The 22,765-nt window shown below is 42.5% G+C and overlaps 1 protein-coding gene across 2 annotated transcripts in view; it reads right to left on the minus strand.

Annotated features, from left to right (window-relative positions):
* Positions 1 to 6,258: 6,258 nt before the first annotated feature.
* The window catches only part of LOC146789339 (metalloreductase STEAP4-like), an 81,903-nt gene continuing 65,396 nt past the window's right edge, over positions 6,259 to 22,765 (minus strand). For both annotated transcript variants that reach the window (XM_085631184.1, XM_085631185.1), the window contains exons 4-5: positions 20,741 to 20,905; positions 6,259 to 10,859 (exon numbers count right to left, since the gene is read on the minus strand). In XM_085631184.1, coding sequence (XP_085487310.1) covers positions 10,590 to 10,859; positions 20,741 to 20,905 — 435 coding nt within the window. In that variant the 3' untranslated portion in view covers positions 6,259 to 10,589. The remainder of the gene's footprint in view (positions 10,860 to 20,740; positions 20,906 to 22,765) is intronic.

Genomic DNA, 22,765 nt, shown 5'->3' on the forward strand with positions numbered 1-22,765 from the left:
CCCTCTAGGGCCACGGGGGTTGTATACAACCACCTAATATGCCTTCCCAAATGAAGAGTAGGTAAGACAGTAGAGAATGTAACTTGCACGTTTATTTCCAATGCTCTGCAGAGGAGTTCGATCAGACCTTCACCCTAAGATGACTGCCAAAGGACTGACCCCCCAACGTTTGCTAATGCCTGATAAAACATTTGGAGACTTCGGCCATGCCTTTAGTGGAAAACTACCGGCCTGACCCGGACATGAAGAAAAGAGGCACAGAGATGAGCTAACACCTGCCAGATGGGTACATTTTATCGACAATCCAAGGCCACTGTGCGTCTCCTAACATGGGAGCAGAGTTACACATTGAGAATGGTATGCAGAAGCAGAATAATTGTTCATTAGTAAGTCGGGTAGCAACATTGAACAGAAGAGAAAATAATAACGAAATACAGTGCTCTGCTGAGGCAAGCAATTCTGAAAACTGAGGCCTAGTGCGAGCACAGCCCGAGCAGTCTAATATGGATTATGAAATACAAAATGGAGTTTCCCAGGCTAACAAAAGCTTGCATGTTGCATGGGACAACTCAGTGGGTTATATAATGTTATATAATGTGAACACATACGGCATCTATTTAGCCACATAATGCTAACCTAATATAGCATAGACAAGTGCATGGCATTGGGAGGGGAATTTAAAACACTGCTACCACTGATGTTATGGATTTAATAAATAACTTACAAAGACACTACTTGGCTACATCTACTTCATCACCTCTATGCATGGAACTTCATCACTACACATTAGTAGAGAGTTTTGTTTTTAGAAAATAGGGGTGCCAGGGTGCACACAGGGCAAATTTGTACTTATCAATCTCCACTCTGTCTTGAATTCCCAAAATTAATTCAGTTCTCACCTTCTCTCCCCAAGGCATGAAGCTGAGGGGCCTGGAAGAGCCACCACCAGTTGCCAGGGCACTGGGGACTGCTCTATAAGCAAGGGAACGTATGCTCTCCTGTAGATAATTTAAACGCCTGCAGATGACCTTCTGTTGGAGATAACATTCACTGTATCCAAATATTCTGTCCCACATGTGCCTTCTCTAGCTCATGATTGTTGTCTGGTCCAAGGCTCCAGGGCTCCGAACAACTGTCGTTCACCGCTTCTTATCTCCATCATAGCAGTCAACTAAATTTCTAAGAGCCTGGGTTGTCTTCCAGACATTTTGAAAAGAAAAGCTGATGTAGGCCTGCTGCTGATGTTTCATGCTGTGAGTAGGAAATGGTTTGTGTGGGTTGAGGAGCGTGTTTTGTGTGTTGATAAGTTGATTTTGACCTGCCATTGTAAACCCCATCTGCTGTTGATGCCCTCTATCGCGAGGGTACCCACCACCCACTCTTATAGCAGACAACTCTGTACATGGGGGTCAGATGTCTCCATAGCAAGTCGTATCCTTCAACAGTGGACTGGGAGACTGACAACAGAGGACTGACGATCGGTCGACAGACTGTCCTATATCATGGTGGACAGAGGTCTTTTCACCCAACCAATAAATATGATAGACACAATTCAGTCTGCCTTATGGACAGATCAGTTCCTTCATGATGGAGGAATGATGGCCCATCTGTCAACTCTAAATCGAGCCCTCAGCTCTTTCAGTTAGTTTTCAGGAAAAGACAGGAAAAGACATGAAAACATTTTTGTTCAATGTTTAGACTTGCCATTTCTGTGAAGCATTATAATGTTTTTGCAAACTTTTAATTTAAGTAATGCAAGGCGCATCGAGGCAAATAACTGTATAGTGTTCACCATGTAAATAAATGATAAAATAAATAAAGTGAGTTAAGGACAGAGCATATGCAGAAAGCAGTTTACAATGATCTTTACAAATTTAATAACCCAGAATTAGATTCCACTAAATTTAATTGATAAGTACACAATAAACGTTGCGGAATTTATGGGTACACAGAAACCCTGCGTGTGCAAAATGTGACATGGTCGGATCTGATCACGTGGTGTGTAGTCAACAACAAGGTAATGAACACATGATAAGCACTGGCAGAGCAACATTGTGCAAGTCCACCTTAGGGAGCATTATCTTAGACAGTGAAATGAAGCAAAATAAGTGCTATGAGCAGCTGAACCATGCCCTCAGAAAAATCTCAAATGGATGGCATATCAACATAAACTATCCTGCATGCAGGATGCACTGCAGACATGACTGCAAGTGTGTCCAAATTTACTGTCAACCTATTAGTGCACATCAATTCAGCAACATATTTAATAAGCAATATCATGATAAATCCAGTAGCCATTGGAAAACTCAGATACTTATATTGTCTGTTTCCAGCCTGGACATTTAAAGTTGCATAGCCCCTGATACCCCTGGTGCTTCTGCAGCTGGTGTGGCAATAGCACACACCATTCAGGAGCAGCTTTCTGTATTTGGTGAAGCAGTTGGTAAATAAATGTAACACTGAAGTTAATTTTTTCATAAGTGGTGGATGTCTTATCTTATTTCCATTGAGCATTTTATTTCCCTTATACATCCCAGCAGGTTGCTATTTGGCGACTACCAAATGTGGGAACCCATTTGCATATGCAATCTCTGATAAAGTGGGAAATACAAAGAAATCATGCTTCACATTCAATTAGCTTAGTGATAGGTAAAATTCCAATTTTTCAATCTGCGGTAATCAAATACGCAATTGCGGACAATTCTGCCATTTCTGTATCGACCTGGCCCCGAATGAAAAAAAGGGAGGAATACAGGCGAAAATAGCCTGTAAAATATGGATTCCTCGTTCTGTGCAATGAGGTATCAAAGGAACACATAATTCCTGTGCTGCCTGGCTCCCAGCACTGTCAAGAGTCCAGAGTTTACCTTAATTGTAATTACATTAAGTTAATTACAATGGCCAGGCCCCTAACAGTGCTCTTCAAAGAACTTTCTTAGCAGAGGAGCTTGTGTGGGGTAACTGCATTCAGGTACAACACACAGACGTTTCTTGCTATATTCAGTGCACTGTTAGGAATCTGTGCAATATATTTACCTTAATACATAAAGTTTAAATGTTTCTTGGTGGTGTAAATGTTCTTCACTATTGCTGGTCAGGTATACTCTAATTGGGAATAACTTTACTGTGTTTTCCTCCCAGTCATTACTATAGTTGATTGGAAAAAATGAAAGGCCAATAGGTACAGGGAGAACAGTATAATGCAGAGCTCCTCCTAGTTTTAATCTCCATATCACTACAAAGATTGTCAAAGAGCTATAGTAGGTTCTAAGGGTCAGATGTACGACCGATTTTGATGGTTGCAAAAGGGAAATCGGCCCGTTTATGACTGCAAAAAAGGTTCCTGGCATGTACAAACGCTATTTTGTGAGTCAGTGAGTCGCAAAATAGCGTTTGCGACTCACTGGAGCGCCCCTGGAATGTACCACTCACAATTTACCACCTACCCCTTTGTGAGTGTGTGCAAAAATATTTTTTAAGAGCAGGCAGTGGTAAATGAAACTGAAAAGTTTCATTTTTTTTATGCATCCCGTTTTCCTTTAAGGAAAACGGCTGTATTTAAATAAAAAACTACTTTCTTAAAAAAGCTGTCACAGAAGTGGTGGTCTGCTGACCCCAGCAGGTCACCATCCCTGGGCAGTGCTAGCCATTCCTAATGGGGTCACAAATAGCAGCTACCTCATGAATAATAATGAGGCAGGCAATTTGCGACCCCATTAGGATTCGCTAACAGTGTCTGAGACACTGTTGTAAATTGCATTTTGCGACCCGCAAACTGTGTCACTTTGCAACTCGCAAAATGTAAGGGTCGTACATCTGGCCCTAATTTCCGAGTAATGCATATATTTGTTCCAAAAGCACCAACAATGTATTTAATAAAGACAAGATTTTCTGTCTTTTCTAACATCTTAATCCCGCCTGAACTTGCGTTTTATGGGTGCTTCCAGCACGTATCGAAACCCATTTTGGTTTTAATGCATATCCCAAGGATATGGTTTTTTTTTATGCAAAGGGAATGCACTTTTTGCTTTGAATTCATGTAACCTGAATAGATAATTTAAACAAGCAGTAATGACAAAAAATAAAGAAAGGATAAAATGATGGAAAGTAAACATACCGGCAAAGTAAAGTATTTGCTAAACAACCCTAGAACTGAAGTGCACTTCTCTTTAGGTGGATGCATACATAGGCAAAAGGCCTTTACTTACAGTGAGACAACTAATGGCCGATGCGGGCTGATCCACTGCCCCATGCTGTATGCTGTGGTGGGTGGATGCAAAATGTGAGTGGCAGATGAACAGAAAAAATTATGTATTTATTTATGTATGCATTTTGTGTCTTTTTTTGGATAGCGTGGTTCTGGTGAGACAACTAATATAGTCTCAGGCTAGACCTAACAACACAATGAAATGAAAGCAGAGACTATCCCCTCAACAGAGTCATGGATGTAGACAATTTTTTTTAAGTATGCTCAAGAAAAATACAATCATTCAAAATGCAGAAAGCCAATGGCTGAAATGGAAGTACCCACTGAGCCATGCTGTATTTCAGAAGCAAAATCTGAATGCTACTTAAGCTGACCAGTAGATGATAATGGTTACTCAAACACATTTTTATCCTTTGGTCAGACCTAAAAAGGTGTCTGAAATCAGTTCATGTGGTAGGCTGTCTTTCTTCTATTCAAACAATATTCATCTACTGTTATGTGTATTTCTTTGAACTCGTTGAAAGCTATACTGCATGAATTTGGTGCAATGTTTGTAATGGCTTGAGCGGTCGACCTCGAAGCTGGGGAATTGGGTTCAAGTCTCGGCAATGACGCTCAACATCCTGTGATTCTGGGTAAATCACGTAATCTCCTTGTGCCTTAAAAAATGAATGTGTCCATCTGTAACAAAACAGGTGTTCATGTAAAGCGCTCTGATACCTGATGTCTCTGGTCTAGTTCACGCTATACAAAACTCTAAAAGATTAAAAAATATATGATGTATAGTCTCTTTGTGATGAAAGTAGGACAAATAATGTGAAGACAGGATATGTGTTACCATTCACAAAACAGAAACAAGTCATCACTTCTGGCCCTTCTGCCTGATTCTGCTTTGATTGGTCTATGAAGGCCTTCTTTTGACCTGTGAATTCACCGAGCCTGGTCTTCCTTTTAATATCTACCTCAGCCAGGGAATGCAGCCTAGGCCTCCAGGTAAAACACGTAGACATTAAGTGCTTCTTTCCTGTCAGAGCCTGTTAGGATCTGGTAGCGCATCGTTCCCAGAAACTGGCACCTTACCCAATCTTCTCCCATGACACTCCTTCTCTTCTTCCCATATCTAATCCTATTGTTTCCACAGGAACAACAACTGATGCAGACTAATCTGGTTCCCAGGTTAAGCCAACAACAACTATTGGGCATATTGCTTCCACCTCTGGGGAGACCCATTGACCCAAAATGTGTGGTACCTAGGTTGACCTCCTTTGGTTGTACTATTGCTCAGCTTCGACATCCATGTACTGCACTTGCATATCTTGGTTGACTAACAAGGACTCCAGAGAGATTTGCTATTGTTTCTTTTCGGTGGACCCCACTTGGTATTATTTTTCTGCTTAAAAATGCCTCCAGGGTGGATGGCTCTGCCATTTCAGGGCGGTCCCACACACTGCATATCTTAGTTACTTTCTCAGTACACTGTAGGTATTAGACCTCTGTGTCTGGGTGCTACACAGCCTCATTGCCTAAAAGTGAAACCTGGAGGTTGCCGCTCTGGGGCTTCTGGGTAGACCCTCATAGTACTTACCCAGTTTGCTTGACATTTCATACAGGGCTTCGTTGTTTTCTGGCTGGATGCCATGTAGACCACGCAAACCCCGTCTCCACTGACCAACACACTAAGCACTCCATGATGCACCCATGTATAGGATTCTGTGGCTCATAAAAATTGTAAATCTGCGTGACCGCATCTTTTCTGGCAGTTTCAGTAACATCTCATGTTTTTATTAAGCGACATTTTCTGCACCATGTTTGAAGCACATTTCTGAGCCCCACACACCTCACTCAACACCTGCCCTTTAAGTTATATTACATCCAAGACACTATCAACTGTACACTTTGAAAGGACGCCCAGGATCAAGAGGGACATTTGACACTTCGGTGAAGTTATTACCATAGATTGGACTCCGAAGAGAAGGAAAGAGTTACATAAAAGAAAAAACAATTCAGTACTAGTGAGTATTTGAAAAGCATGCAAATCTTCATGCAAACAGTTTTTTTTATTTTTAGATGGACCTTTATTTGTTAAACATGTCACAAAATGGAATGATCATGTATTTACAATAAGATAACTTCGCACACAATAACTAAAGCAAGTACAGGCAACTTCAAATGAAACCACAATCTTCAAGATGTTGGGTCCAAAAATAAGACTTAATTCTCATTGGAATGTAAACACAAAGGTGAACACACTCGGGGAACACAGGCGTAGTGTAGCCGGTGAGATTCAGGGGTGTGACTCACAAATACCAAAATATGCATTACATTGAGACATTTTAATAGTAATGTTTGATAGCAACCAACCTTACCAGAGAGAGCATATTTTCATTTGCAATTGCAGTCAAACATAAATATTTTCATTTAAAAATGTAAGAAAAAAAACATGCGTTTTCTATAAACATGCAGAATTGCACCATTTAACTGTGTTCCCATATTCTTAGTGGATGGGTCTTCACGTCATTTTGCGTAAGGTCTGTATTTAATATGCATATACAATGTTTCCTCGGTTAATATTGTGCATTCGACTTCGTTATATGTTTTTCTAAGTGCTATGTCACTGCTTTTTTACTTTGCTCAAGTCTGTGTAATGTTATATAAAACAACAGCGTTTCTTTTTTGCTACAATTAGAAAGCACCTACTCTAGGCACACAGCATTTTAGTTTGCTTTTCACAAAATAGCTTACTGTAAAGTGATATATCTTATTTGTTATTATGTGCATGCCATTTTTTTACTTTATCTTGAAGAATTCGTTTTTGTAAAATATGACATCGTTTGTGCAGGAAACACTGATATTTGACATCTTAAATACTGATGCAAGAACAGAGAACCACATCATACTGCTGCACTTTGTAGGAAGGTGCAAGAAATCTAAAAATGCAATGCACTACCGTAATGTACTCATATCTCAAAGAATTACTGTTGTAATTCATGATCCTACCATTTAACATTCCTTTGTGTGTCTTGCTAAGTGACTGGCATCATCATTATGAGTGGCCAAGTGTTAACTGTCCTTAATACCATACTTAGGCCCATATTTACTATGATTCTGCATCAGGGATGCATTACTTTTTAGGTTCAGCGCCCAGCAAAGAACAATTTTTGGCATTTACTAGCCACGCAGTGCCACTCTACGTGGCTTTACATGGCTTCTGAACGGCAAAGTTACATACGAGTCCCCATGCATCCACCCATGTATTTTGATGCAAACCCAGATCTACAATTTCTTGTAAACCTGGTATTGCACCAAAATGGTGCGCCTACCCGACAGAGGTAAAACAAGGAGACATATCATTGTTTCTACTCGTTACTTTCTCTTTCCATTTTTGCTGCAGGATGCAGCAAACATGGCAATATAAATATGCCTCCAGAGACTGTTTTGGTGCCGGAAGCTTTTCCTTTCTGCACAATAACAATCCTGCCAGTAATGCAGACACCCTTCCAGTATGGCACAAGGGTGCAGGTGATGGAATTGGCAATGCAAAGTGTACCAGCGCAATGAGAGAGCAGACATGCTCCATATCTTGATAAATATGGAGCATTTCTGCTCGATTCATTTCATGTAATGAGGTGCATCAATCTCCTTTGCTACCCCCGCATTGCATGAAATAATAGTAAGTGTGCCCCCCAGTGTTAATCTTAATAGGCATATAGGTAGTCCTGTATGGAAGGGAATGACATGTGGGAGTTGGTGTTCCTGTACTAATTCCTGCATGTGAACCTGGACTTTTACTAGACAACAAACTCCTGGTATGACCTGGAGGATTTGTCCTCGTTAAAATATAAGGGAATGTTGAAGCCAGGAAGAGCAATTGTGGTGAACCATGTCTACTTGTAACCCTGTTTTGCTGTTTTTTGTCCAGATAAGTGTCACAGGGAACTCACAATCTACTCCTTGAGAGTGGAGCAGGGGGCTTATACTTCACAGGCAAAAGAGAAAAAGAATGCATGGTTCACTACTAGGATGCAGAATTTCCCCTCAACCTCGCGAGTTCTCACGGCAGGGACGGTGAGAGGTAAGAGTGGAGTACGGTGCTGCACCACAGCAATGGCTGGGTACTACTTAATGACAAGCAAGGTCAGAGGGTAAAGGGTGTATCACTGTAAGTTAAAGGGTGTGTCATGGTACAGGGTAAAGGAACGTAACAGGACTGACTCTTCACCATGTTCAATTGTCTTGTCTGAGCCATTGAGCGAGGTACAGAAACCGGGAATTCCTTCTTAATGTGAGTGGGACTCTCAAGTGCTAGGCCCTCCTGCTCTAGATCAACAGGACTATAAAAGGTCACAAGTCCAGGGCAAGAGGTGAGATTTCATTGGCCCAGTAATCAGGAGAATGGGACAGAGGAGGCAACTAAAACCCTTTTACAAACTGACGTCCAAGTCAGATGGGGAGATGCTGTTGGGACAGAAAACAACATGTGTGTGCCTTTCTTATGTCCCACAAGGTAGGTGTGGAATTCTGGCCAGGAAAAGAGAGGAGGGGCGAGATTTCTAAGGGGGACAATGGGAGGGTCTCTACGGATGGAGCATGGAAATCTTGTCCTCACTCATGTCTCTCCAGGATCTGGATCACTCTCAAGAGATGGATCATGGCTACTATACATGAATCAAGGGAGTTGGGGCTTTATGTACGGACTACAGAAACTGCATAAATAAGTACTACATTAAGAACCTAACGCCTTTGCTACTCTCATTAGAGTAATACTCCTGACATAATAATGTAATATTACTATCATATTCATATAAAGTAAAGAAGTATTTTCCCAACTTTGGTCACTGTATATACATTTGCCCTTGAAAATCACATTCTGTTCACTCAGAATAAGGGCCTAAGTGCTTTGTTTATCTAGGAATGCTTGTTAGTAAGTAAGCATGTATAGGACCTATACAGTTCAAACACAGCCAACATGAAACAAAATGCCATGTAGAAGTAGGGTGAAAGGGGATGTGGAAGCAGTGAAACAGCATAGGTGGCCGTTGAGTACAGTGGAGTGGGAAAGGGTCCTGAGATTGCAGTTTAGAGGGAAAGTTGGGCAACAAGAAGACACTCAATGAGCCAGATGGGGAAGATGTGGGATGGGATGGAAGTGGGGACTCTTCAGTTGTCAGCATGAGGGTGTTAAGCTTGTGACTAAAATTTGCTAAAATAGATTGGTTGATTCTGTGGTCTTGAAGACCAATGTTCGAACAGAAACAGTACCATGAGCATCAACATACAGTTTCTTTCTAACATGTTTTCTGTGGCTCAAGTTAAATGATGAAAACATGGTGCAGTGTGAGTATTCAAATGAAGAAAGATACAATGAATCAAGGACCTTTATTAGTACACGTCCGTGTGTTATTAAGGCTCAAACTTATAAAGTTCCATCTATTTATGTATATGCTCTGGAGAGGACGACACCTGAGCCTGTATTATGATTAAGGTGTACTTTCCCTGTCTGCACCACTGAGCACCTTCAAACAGGTGTGTTGTGTGCAGTGCACCCTATTATAAAGAAGGCACTGGCTTCAGAGTAGCCGCAAACTGGTGCTGCCCGGGAAGCAGCGCATTCAAGTGATATACGGAGCGGCTGCTTCATAGCCACTCCATGTTTCATAGTGCAGGCAGCAACCCGGCTGCACTTTCAAAAGGGATGATGGATCCCCTTACAGGGGGATGCAGGTGCAGGGATGGACTGCACCCCCCTGGAAGGGGATGTCTGGTCGGTCCATGGGACCCCCTTAATCCTCCAAGATGCCCTCAGGAGGTGCACTGTCAATGTGCCACCTTTTTGTGGTGCACTTTTAGTGCATATCCTGGCTTATTTGCCTTTGCGCCTACGTCCATTATACGGCATGGAAGCAGAGGCAAAGAAATCCGTTCATTTGCATGATTCAATGCCCTCATGCAAATGATGGATAGCGCTGGTGCTACATGTGCAGCAATGCTATTTGTATTACAGAAGGGCCCACACAAGCACCTGCAGCCGCTTATGTAATACCAAAATGCCCTTGGGGCACAAAGCAGGTGCACATGCCCATTGCATCTCTGGTGCACTTTCTACAGTACAGCATCTGATCCTTGAATTACAGCCATGTAATGGAAGAAACCAGATTTGTCATAACCATAAAACAATGCATTGAAGCACACGTGACTACACAATGTATTTTCTTACTTGAATTGGAGCTGTAATTGGAAAGAGTGGTATTTCACTTACAATTATCAGGCCTCTGTAAACAATGCAGCATTTATTAACTGCAATGTATCTCTTTGCCAGTTGTGTCACCTTATTGTGTAGTGGCTAAAAAGGGTATGACAACAACATACAAACATACTTAGACATTTACGCAGTTGTTTTTCCATTTTCACTGACGTCCTTCTTTGGATTTTGGGGATTTCTTTCCCACCCCTGACGAATCTGCATTATTTTTCTGTCCAGGCATGGAGCTATAAGGATAAACTTAAGGGCCAACACCGCGCATGGTATGATGAGAGACAACACAAAAGCTGGAGGAAGATGCCATCTGTAAAATGGGCCGAAGATAAAGCGATCCCAGCCATAGACCAGTGTGTGTCCAGTGCAAAGGATCAGAGTAAGGTATCCTAGTTTAGACTGTAAAGAAACGGAAAAAGATTAAAAAAACATTACACAACCTCTTAAATGTATGAGGGTAAATCATTTACAAATGCATATACAGTCATCATGACCTGTGAACATCTCACACAATTGAAAACCTGCCAACTCATGAAATCTTTCCAAAACTTGATAGGTGGGGCGGGGCATTAAAAGGGGTGGGGCGTTTTGCAGAGCAGTGCCCAATGCCCTTCTTTCCACTTGGCAAGAGCCTCCAAACATGCATGCACTAGAATCCCACTCCATGTAGGGGCTTCCAGCTCACCTTTTAGCCCAGTTTGTGGTATTGGCTCTCTACTGGTTGACAGTGTGAAGGGAGCCAAAATCATGTGACGCTATCTGGCACAGTGTGAGTTTGAGGGGTTGAAGTGGGACTAATTTGTGTGTGGCCATACTGGTAAGACGTACTCATGTTAGTTGGGGTTGCTTTTCCAAACTAGCATTGGCAATGCCAATAGGTCTGCACTTTTCTATAGTGCATGTACAGAGAGGCAACATTACAGGAGAGAGATGCTTGCACAAAGAACATATACCCTTGCAAGGTAGGCACATGCAACACAAACTGGCCCACAGGCATACAATGTGTTCATTCAAAACGAGATAAGCACATTTTCTTTGTCATGTTAGTGCAACAAACCATATAATGATTAAGGGAGTGCTTGAAATAATTACAGCCGAGGCAGATTGCCTGGGGCTGCATTCTAGCCTATTGAGTTTCTCCCACTGGGCTACTATGGAGAGAGATAAGCTGATGTATTCCATTTATTCATGCTGCGTTCCTGTGGGCCTGTTTGCGTTGTGTGCATGTGTGATGATACGTGTTGCCCCTGAGCCTCTTCAGTTCGATCACATATCTGCCTGTAGAGTATGCAGTCTGTGCTGTGCCCTAAAGGCAAAGCAAGATTGGTTGGCTTTGTCAACAATAATACTACAGTGTGTTAAAACTGCACTCTTGTCACAAGAAGAATACCGAGGTCAAAACAGAGCAAAATGGGTTTAGAGGATGTGTGGCTGTCTTTACCTGGATTCTCAAAAGTACAACTTTCTGCATGGCACCCTTTCCTATCTGTGCCCTAGTTATAGAGCGCCTCAAAGAGATGAACCACATGTGGAGATTCTGGTTCACTGTCAAATTAAATACGAACTGGAACGTCTTTTGCGTTGCCATTGCGGTGCCCATTTTCGGGGCACTGATGTGGGGAGGGCAAGAGAATAGTCCACCAGACCTGAGTTGTACTTGTAATCTGGCGAACGGTCCCTGCATGGCTTTGGCGGTGCTGTGCTGTGCTGACCCAGAGCCAGCGCAGCACCTCCAAAGTCATAACCGGCCCCATATCTTTTGGAAACATATGCTCTGCTGTTAGTGGCATCTCTATCTTAACAACAGACAGCAGGAGAGGAGCCCCACGCGCATGTTCTTTCCATTTTCCACTCCTACCCACAAGCAGCTCTTATAGCCTTGGCATGGATTTCCAATTAATTTCTAGTGGAAATAAGTTAATGTCTTGATGAGCAAAGGAGAAAGTTTGTGGAGGCCTTACTCCCTCCCCCTTCCCACCCAATAACAACAACAACAAAAATCAAGTCTTACGGCACAGAGTGGACTTCGAAGGCTGGATTACTGGGTGCAATAATCAATACATCAGAGGAAGAGGGGAGATAGGAATATCAATCAATCAGTCAATAAGCATTTGTAAGCATTTGTATAGAGCAAGCCCTGCCACCTCCAGGGGTATCTGGTTCTGTGTCTCCATCAGAAAGCCAGTTCTTGAGCTTCTTTCTGAAGTCTACCAGGGAGGGTACTGTACGGGGTGGATGGGCAGGGTGTTCTAGGTCTTGGTCACAATGTAGAAGAAGGAGGGCCCCTAAAGCAGTTATAAAGGATGCGGGGGTGTGCGAGGGCAAGAGAGATGAATCGCAGGTGTCTTGCGGGTAGGTGTAAGTTCAGTCGATGGTTGAAGTAGGAAGGTCCTTGGTTGTGAAGGGCCTTGTATGCGTGAATGAGGATCTTGAACTGGCATCTTTTCTGGATGGGTAGCCAGTGGAGGTTTCTAAGGTGGGAGCGATGTGTATCAGCCTGAGATGGTCAAGGATGAGTCTGGCTGTTGTTCTGTATGGTCTGAAGTATTTTGGGTTCCGTGCTCACTGTGCTACTGAAGTCAAGCTAGCATGACAGATGATGGGTGATACCCCAAAATCCATCCAGGAATGCTTTTTTCCAGTCCAGGGGGGACCTGGCCTGGCAATTCGGGATGGATGGTTTCTTTGGGAAGCAGGGTCAAGACTGATTTGCATATGGCTGGGTCTAAACTGGGGAGGCATGCTGAGCAAAAGAACAATGGATTTAATCCAGATCTCTGGACTGTGGAGGGGCTCCATCCTCAGAGATACCCTGATGTCAGCTGTTCATTTCAGAATGTGAACTCCTTCCCGCCTCATGATACATCCATAGACCCCACTGCCACCAGATTGAACTTTGGAAACACTGCTCAGGCCGTCAGGTGTTTTATGATCTTTAGACCTCAAGCCCCTGGCTGCTGCTGATTAGACCCCATGTTGCCATTGATCATCGGCTCTTAGTCGCTGTTAATTTATCAAAAATGATGCCCGGATATCTTGTCCAGAGACATACTTTAATAAACAAAGAAAATAACTATATTATTACCCACAAAAATGATGCTGAAAATGGTTTAGTTTTAGCTCGCCATTTTAGCCCTGTCTGGTGGTCTAGTGGACTAATGCATCCACTGTAGGGGCCTGTGTTTGACCTCATGGTCACAGGTTCAAATCCTGGTGGGCCCACTCAGCCTTTCATCCTTCTGAGGTCTATAAAATGTGCACCATTGAGTTGGGTAACAATAAACATCTGTTATTCAGCAGCAAGAAACCCTTCTGCATGAACATGCACTTTACAAATACACATTACGTTTGTTGCCAACCATAAATGCACATCTTCCCGATATCAAGATGATACCTTACCATATGTGCATTTCTTGCCACCCAAGGCTGAAACAAGTCCTGCCATGAATGTTTTGACAACCATGACTGCAAAAGCACCACCAGGTGCAGAAATGTCAATCATATATTACAATCAGCAAGACCGTTCTATGCAACTGCATTTAACACCCTCCCCTGCATTGTCCATGGTGCAACTGCCTAATAAGTTGTATCACATAGACCAACTCATTTCTATGATCAGGCACCACCTCGAAATGTATGTATAATTTCTCAGTACTCTACTGGGATAATCCAAATGTGCACAAAACTTCAATCAAGCCAATGTTCAAAAGAGGATGACACAAGGTGGCCAATGGCTGCAACGGGCTTGCCAAAGGATATTTCTGAATATGACATGAGATCAGATTTAAAATAAAATCACTGGACAGACCTTAAAGAATATTGCTGTGCCTCTGAGGGTGTTTATTTACACAGTTGTCTGATGAAATAACAAAAATATCCATGACAATATATCCACAACAAAAATATCACCCAAAACTATAGATAGCACAAATATTAACTTTATATACTTTGGATGTAAAGTCAAAATATATCGACAATAAAACATGGAAGACCAGAATATTATCAAATAATCGGTAAGCATATTGGATTTTAACTATAACATGCTACATTAACTTTAATGCACGCATTTACTTTAAAAAATAATAGTATGTTAAAAAAAATATACTTATGCATACAAACTATAGAAACACAGTATAACTAAAACTATGTGGTTACAAAAATTAATAAACATGATAGTTTCAAAATATTATTTACATACAAATAGAAACTACTAATACAAATTCATTATAATAAACACCGGATATAAAACATTAAACATGTATGCAATAATATTAGAAAAAAAGTATAAGCCAAATACAACAATTTATTTTATTTATTTATTTTAGGAGTTTTATATAGTGCTGGCCAGACCTGGAGGTATTGGAGCGCTTTACAACATTCGCAGTGAGGAAATCGCACAATATAACAGTACTATATACATTGACTCATGACGCAGCGGGAGTTTCAGCATGCTGTACAACATTGGTGACAAGGAAATCACACAGTATAGCAGTAGTATGCACATTGACTTGTGACAAGCCTCCTTCAAGGGGGGGATAGAGGAAGGTATCGGGCGGTGGGTGAGGTAGAAGTCTTGATGACAAAGTGTCTGTGTGCTGCAGTGTGCAAGTTTTAGTGCTTTGTAAAATTTTGCGCATTTTACTACTTAAAATGAAATAATAAAGAAAATAATTTACGATTCACTAACTTTTTAAAATTACCCCAAAATATATCTATTAAAACAACAACAAAAAAATCATATTATACTTGGAGTGGTAATATTTACTACTCCCACTCTAATCTGAGCAGCAGTAGGGAAAGTGTTAGACTTTGGTGGGTCAGATTTACTATTCCTACATCAATATAAGCGACCGTGCCAGGAGGAAGTCTTTCATGAAACTCGCTTTTTACACCGCCACACGATAGACGATATAGGTAGGGTGATCCCCCCTTGAGCAAGACAGGTGCAACTCTGCTATGTGCTCCGCGGACCTCCGCTTATGTTACTGAGCTCCCAGACTCTGAGTCCAAGCTCGCCTATTCCACAATAGAATAGTTGGATGTCATGACATTCTTTTATGCTCAATTATATTCTGCGACCCTGACTCTGGGCCCTGCTGCACTGACCGACTATTTTGACTCCATGCAATTGCTTTGGCTTGATTGTGCACACCTGGCCTATCTAGACTCTCCATCACCACTGAGGAAATTGAGCAAGTTATATGAGGCCTGTCTGGTCACAAGCCCCATGGCCTTGATGGGCTCCCCACAGCCTTCTATAAGGAGTATGCCTCACTGTTAGAAATGGGGGTCTCTAGTTTGCAATGGTTTTCACCTTTGTCCAAGTAGGGATCCATGCTTCTAGTCAGGGTAAGGGAGTTGCGCCCTTAGACAACCCCTGCTCAACCTCTTGGTAGCTTGGCACAAGCAGAAAGGCTTATCTCTGGGGCAGTGTGCACACATACAGTAATACTGTGAAAACACTACAAATGGACACCACACTAGTTTAGAAAAAAAAGTAATCTTTATCTAAACCAGACAAGACCAAAATGAAAAAAAAATCCAAAATACAGTTATTAAGATATGACTTTTAAAAGGTAAAAACAGTTCTGTCCAAGGCAAACTATAGATGCAACACTTTACACACAAAGTACCTTGGATGCGTCAAAATCATAGGCAAAAACATCCGCAGGGAAGTTGATGCGTCAGTCCCTTATGCCCAGGGAAGGTGAGGCATCGGTTTCTTGCTCCAGGAGAGGTGATGCTTTGGTTCCTTACTGAAGAGGAGGAAATGCATTGGTTTCTCACTGTGCAGGGAGGTGATGCGTCGGTTTCTAACTGCGGTCCCCGACGTAGCTGTAGACCAGGTGCCCGGTGCAATGCATGGGGATTCGGGAGGCGTTGGCTCTTGACATGGCGGTGGCAACAGTGTTGCATTGATCTCTCTAGCCGCGGTCCCCTGGATGCGTTGGTTCTTGCAGTCGCACAGCAAGGCCTGCGTCAGAGTCGGTGCAGTGATCTCGGACTTCGGTGCGCGAGACTCACCGTGCGCCGATTTCTCCCGCTGCGGGCAAACGCTGCTTCGGTTTCTTCAGCGGCATGGGGGCAATGTGTGGAAATTCTTCCTGCACAGCAGTGTTGCGTCCGAAACGGGGGCGGATGCATCACGCTTCTTTAGTTGCTTCTCTTTTCTCAGCTCCCAGCAGCAGGAACAACACCCAAATGCCCAACACAGGAACAGGCACCTCTTAGTAGGTCATAAATCCAAGCAAGGGAGTTCAGGGGAGCTGGTGGAGAAGACTTTGTGTCCCTGAGACTTCAGAACAGGAGGCAAGCTCTACTTCAAGCCCTTGGAGATCTTCTTTAAGCAGGATACACAGCACACAGCAAAGTCTTTGTCCTCTCCTTGGCAGAAACAGTCACCCAAAGGGGCAGTTCTTCTCTTACAGCTTTTACAGTTCTTCTCCTTGGTAAAGATTCCTTTTGAGTCCAGAAGTATTCTTAGTTTCTGGGGTCTGGGCCCCAATATTTATACTCAATTTCTCTTTGTTATCTTGTGGAAGAGAGATCTGTGCTCAGTACAAGCCAGTTCTGTTCTCCTTGGTCCAGCTTCCCGGCCGGATGGAGACAGCATTGTGTAAGGCAGACCAAGCCCACAAAGGTGCTAGAAAATCTCCTCCCCTACTCTAAATGCAGCTCAGGTGTATTCAGCCCAGTCCTGACTCAGTCAGGAAAGGCAAGACACACCTCAGCCCCCCAGTGGCTGTCTGAGAGAATGCACATCCCCAGCCCCTGTCACTCCAAAGCCAGACAGTCAATCCACAAACCAGCAGAGGCACACTGGATGGCTAAGCAAGAAAATACTCAATTTCTAAAAGTGGTATTTTCAAACACACAATATAAAAATCACAAAAAGATGCATTTTTATATTCTGAGTTCAGGCATACTCAATTTCATCTTTACACCTTGTACCAATGGGAAGTTATACTCATAAGATGTTATAAATAAACTCCAATTCTTTCCTGTGGGAAAGAAAGCCTTTCCATAGTGAACAACAAAATACACTGTATTTCACTATCAGGACATGTCGCACACACCAGTACATGTCCTACCTTTCACATACACTGCACCCAGCTCACAGAGGTACCTTGGGCCTAGCTTAGGGGTGACTCACATGTAATAAAAGGGAAGGTTAAGGCCTGGCAAGTGGGTGCACTTGCCAGGTCGACATGGCAGTAGAGACTGCACACATACACTGCAGCGGCAGGCCTGAGACCCCTTTCAAAGGCTACTTGTCTGGGTGGCACAATCAGTGCTGCAGGCTCACTAGCAGTATTTGACTTACAGGCAGTGGGCACACACAGTGCACTGTACTAGGGACTTAGTATTAAGTCAAACAAGCCAATCGTGGAAACGCCAATCCATAAACAGGGAGAGCACATGCACTTTAGCACTGATCAACATTGGTAAGGTGCCCAAGAACCTAAAACTAACAGAAACAGGGTCAAACATAGGAGGCCAAGAAGCAAAAAGTCTGGGGATAAACCCGCTGAAAAAGCCCGGTCTGACACTCACTCTGAGCTCCACATCTTCTAGCTATGTTGCAGGATTCCCTGAACACAGGCGCCCTGCCTCCTTCATTGGGAGAGGCAGTTATCACTACACTTCAGCCAGGAAAACCGCTCAACCTCTGTGATTCATAGCGACCCTTTTCATTCATAAATGTTGACAATAAAATGTATGCCAAGGTCCTTGCATATAGTTTGCAGCCTCTCCTACCTATGATATTATGATCCGATCAGTTAGGCTTTATTCTTGGCCATTAAACATCACACAACATCTGCACTATCTTGCAGTGTTGCACCACCTTGACCCTCGAATCTTTGCAGTGGCTTACCTACTCGATACCACCAAAGCGTTCGATTCCTTAGAATGGGCATGCAACTTTCCCCTTTTGGTCAGACTTGGCAATAGCCCCAGCTTTATTAAGCAAGTGCAACTACTTTACACTCTTCCCACAGCACAGGTGTGCTTAAATGAGGTAATCTTCGATCCCCTTTCAGTTACCTGGGGCACGAGACCAGGGTGCCCGGTCTCACCGCTCCTATTTGCCATCGCGATGGAGCCGGTGGCAGTTAGGCTTCAGCAACACCAGACAAACAGGGCCATTTTATTCACCATCAAGCCTCAATGTAAGCAGATGTTATCACCCTATATGCCTTTGATCGGGAGGAGAATTCGGCTCCTCTGACAAGGGAGATGATCGGCTTTAGTGGCTATTCTGGCATACAAATTAAGTGGCCTACATCCATTTTAATCCCTCTTACCGACAATACACAACAATTTCCAACTGAGTACCTTTTGCAAAGGGCAGATGATCCAGTTAGATATCTGGGCATATGGCTCTGTTGCGACATGGAGTAGCTGTTGCGAGGGCACTACGGTCGGACAATTACCTGGCTGGAGGACAAAATAACTATATGGTCTAAACTACCCCTATCCCTAGCTGGCCGAATTGTGATTGCAAAGATTATTATTCATCCCAGATTCCTTATCTTTTCGTCAACACCCCACTTTTGCAACCCAGCATGGTCATATCAGCGGGTAAACAACCAAGGGTCTCTTGAGAACTCCTCAGCTAATAACTCCAGTTACTGCCGCTTCTGGATAGACGAGCCATTATGCATGCACATAAACACAAGATTAAACTGTTCTGAGACCTATACCCCGATGGACAGTTCCTCACACCACTACAGACTGCAATGTCCCCATTTCCCACTCCCCATGCTCCTTGATACCCTACTATACTATCAACTGCAGGCCACATGCGTGCACTACATGACACGTTTCCTGCTTCGTCCCTGGCACTCCAGGCGCTGAAACATATTCTCACTACCCTGTACTAATGTAAATTAATAAAGCACCTCTAAAATACTATGCAGTAAGTATTTTTCACATCATTATTGAATTAGGAAATTACAATTAATAAAACATGCGTACTAAATTAAAAAAATAATAATTAAAATACATCCCCCTACATAACACACTCAAAAAAATTACCTAAAATAAAATACAAAATGTAAATGTCTTACCAAATCAAAATAAGAAATACCAAAAAAGTATTAAACATGCTTAACAATATAATAATAAATAAGTAGAACACGAAAGCTAACAAAACTCAGCTAAATAATTAAAAAGCAATCCTATTTACAAACACACTAAAAAATCATAGAAAAAATCCCAAAAATGATATTCTTGCCTTCTATATCCAGTCCCACAATATTCTTGATATCACAATATTTTGACACAATATTTGTGTCTGATAATATTGTTTAGACAATATTTTGTTGGAATACCATTTGTACAGCTATGTCTACAGGTTTCTTTTGACAGCCAATACTTAATGTCTAAATATATGGGGACAGAACCTCAAGTACATCGTGCATCTCAAAGTGACACAAAAGTAGAGAGATGCAGTATGGGGTATAGGATACATTGAGATACCTTTGAGACTTGAGAGCTAACAGATGGCGTTCAAGACTTCTTTTAAAAATTTGATTTTTAAAATAACATTTGTAACACATACGCCGGAGAGTCCATCGGCAACGATCGGATTGAGGCATTGTGCACTGCTGTTTTGTTGTGTACAGTTGTGTGGATGGGCTCTGCCTGACTGAGAAATCATGTAAATAGCCAGCAGCTGTGTATTATCTATGCAGAAGTGTTGCTTCAATGCTTCAAAGGCAGATAATTATGGCATAATAGGATTAATGATAGAAATGCATCACATTAATGATACTAATACATAATTGTTCTAATTACAGCCCCTGAAATTAAAGAAAAAAGCTGAGTCACACAGCTGCTATATTACTTTTCTATTTGCCAATATTACAGATCCTGATAGATCCATGTTTCTATTGACACACTGCTTGGCAATTCAAATATCAGGTCAACAACTATATACAACGTGCATAGGTCATAAGAAGAGTTTGGTAATAATGATCCTGGCCAGATAATGGTGGCAGGTGGCAGCGAAGTGCCCCAGGAGTTTCACTGTGCATTTGGCCTTCATCGAGCCTGCTTATTTTCCAAGTATCTTTAGGAGAAGCTTATTTAAACATCAACCTGGTGAAAATAGTGTTGTCCTAATTTGAAATATCATTTTATATATAGTGACAAAAATGTCTTACTGGTGCATGTATAGTTAATATTTAATGAAGTAAACCGTTTCTGAAAACAATGGATTAATCTTAATTATAATTGATGAATTCAGTTGAATCAAATACATATGTTACACTTACCTGTACGAAGCGAAACTCCCTCCAGTTGACTATATTGCTCACAGATGGTAAGGAGGTTATCCCCAAAAGAACATAGAAAAAAAATCCAAGGATGCCCGGAGCTAGGTAGGCATCCGAACGCCAGGCGTAGTTTGGATCAAAGGGGTCTGTCGCATTGCCTTTGATCTGTAAAAACACGTAAATGTTCTTCATAATCGGTATTTAGTCAAAATATAAGTGAACATAAACAGACACACTATAGTGAAGAGATACAGAGTTTAATATAATCAGTTACCCAAGTTATTAATGCAGTGAAGAGACAAATTCAAATATGACTTTAAAAAGCACCACTTTTAACCCATGCAACAGATAGCAACTCGGAAAAAGGGGTCGTAACACAGTTTTGCAAATAAACGGTTCCAGATTACCAGGCACTGAGAGGAAAACACATTCTTTATTTTGAATGCAAAAACAGTGCTTTGCAACTAGGTCAGGCTAATAGGCATAAGAGTCCCTCTGTTAGGTGCATGCCGTGTGTTTTGTGAGAAGATAGGCAGCAATGCAGTGATTTCACTGCAGACATTCTTCTTGGCTTGTTAATGGCTAGCTACCCTATATGTTGTTATAGGTGCCCTAAGTGGGAAGTGTATGCCAGACGTGGGTGCTGTGTTTGCTATGGCACTGAATTCAAGATAGCCTGGCTGATGAAGGGTGATACCCAAAAATCCGGTCCCAGGATGCTTGTTTCCCGGTCCAGGGAGGACCAGGTCTTGCAGTTTGGGCTGCACTGTTCCCATTGGGAGCAGGCTCAAGACTGATTTGCATATGGCTGAGCCAAAACTGGGGTGGCATGGTGAGGAAAACGCCTATGAATTTAGCCCAGATCAGTGACTGGGAGTGAGTGTTTGACAATGTTCAGCCTTTTGTTCTTCATCTTTTTGGGTTGCTATAGTCGCCCTAAGCTCCCCTTTGTAGTCAGCCTATTCATGGAAACATCCTGTTAAAGCACCTTTAAGACTTGGAAAACATGCCTACAGTTTCTCTCAGGTTGCAACTGGATGTACTTCAGCTCCAATATTTGTCTAGAGTAGCATAGGTGCTCATTGGTAGCGGGTAGTTGACACTTCTTAGTTGGCAGGCTGGTTTGAGTCAGTTTCTCCAATGGCCACACCGAAAACTATGACCTGCAGAGCAGTCTTCCATGCTCAGCTATCCCAGCTTTACATTGGCTGCAGGTACGCTTGCTGCACTGCGTCAAATATAGAGAGCAGGAATGTGCCATTTGTAATAAGATATGGCACATTCCAGCTCTTTCTCTTCGCTGGCTAGCACGAACACAGGCACCCTTGTGCCATGGTGCAAGGGTGCCTGTGTTACAGGCAGGATTGATTTTGTGCAGGAAGGCACACCTTCCTGCACAAAAACACACCTCAGAGGCATCTTTCTCTGTGTATGTGTGCTGCCCTTGTGAATTCCAATAGAAGCCCAGGTTCTGGTGTCAAGGACATCAAACCTGGGCTTCTATTGGAATTCACAAGGGCATATTATCAAGCCCCTTATCGCAGTTTCCTGCCGCTAAACCAGCGATAATGTTATCGCCCTTCTCGATAATATGGCCCTAAGTGTTCCTGTCTGTCTCTTATCTCTCTCACTATCTTGACCGCTTCCTTGCAGTTTTAATTCTGCTACTATTATGTTATTGTGTGCTAGGAGAACCACTTCTGGGAAGTAGACAGAGTTATCATCAGACATTAGACAACACTTGCATAAATGCACCGTGATTTACTGCAGCTTTACAACATAATACCCCAATACAACGGATAGGCAAAGATGGCCGATCATGAAGCACGGCCTCTGGGACTGACAAGGTCTGCAAATCTAAACCCAGCATCTGTGTCCTCAAACATCCAGTAGAATGGAGCCTTATCTCTGCATTGGGCAGTTTTCACTTGATCAAGGAAATTAGGAGTGGGCTAAAGTCCAAATTCTGCTCTATTTTCTAACACACAAAAAGAAAGACTTCTTCCCTGACAGGAACCTATCAAG

Source organism: Triturus cristatus, chromosome 10 (assembly GCF_964204655.1).
Source record: "Triturus cristatus chromosome 10, aTriCri1.1, whole genome shotgun sequence".
NCBI classification, from domain to species: domain Eukaryota; kingdom Metazoa; phylum Chordata; class Amphibia; order Caudata; family Salamandridae; genus Triturus; species Triturus cristatus.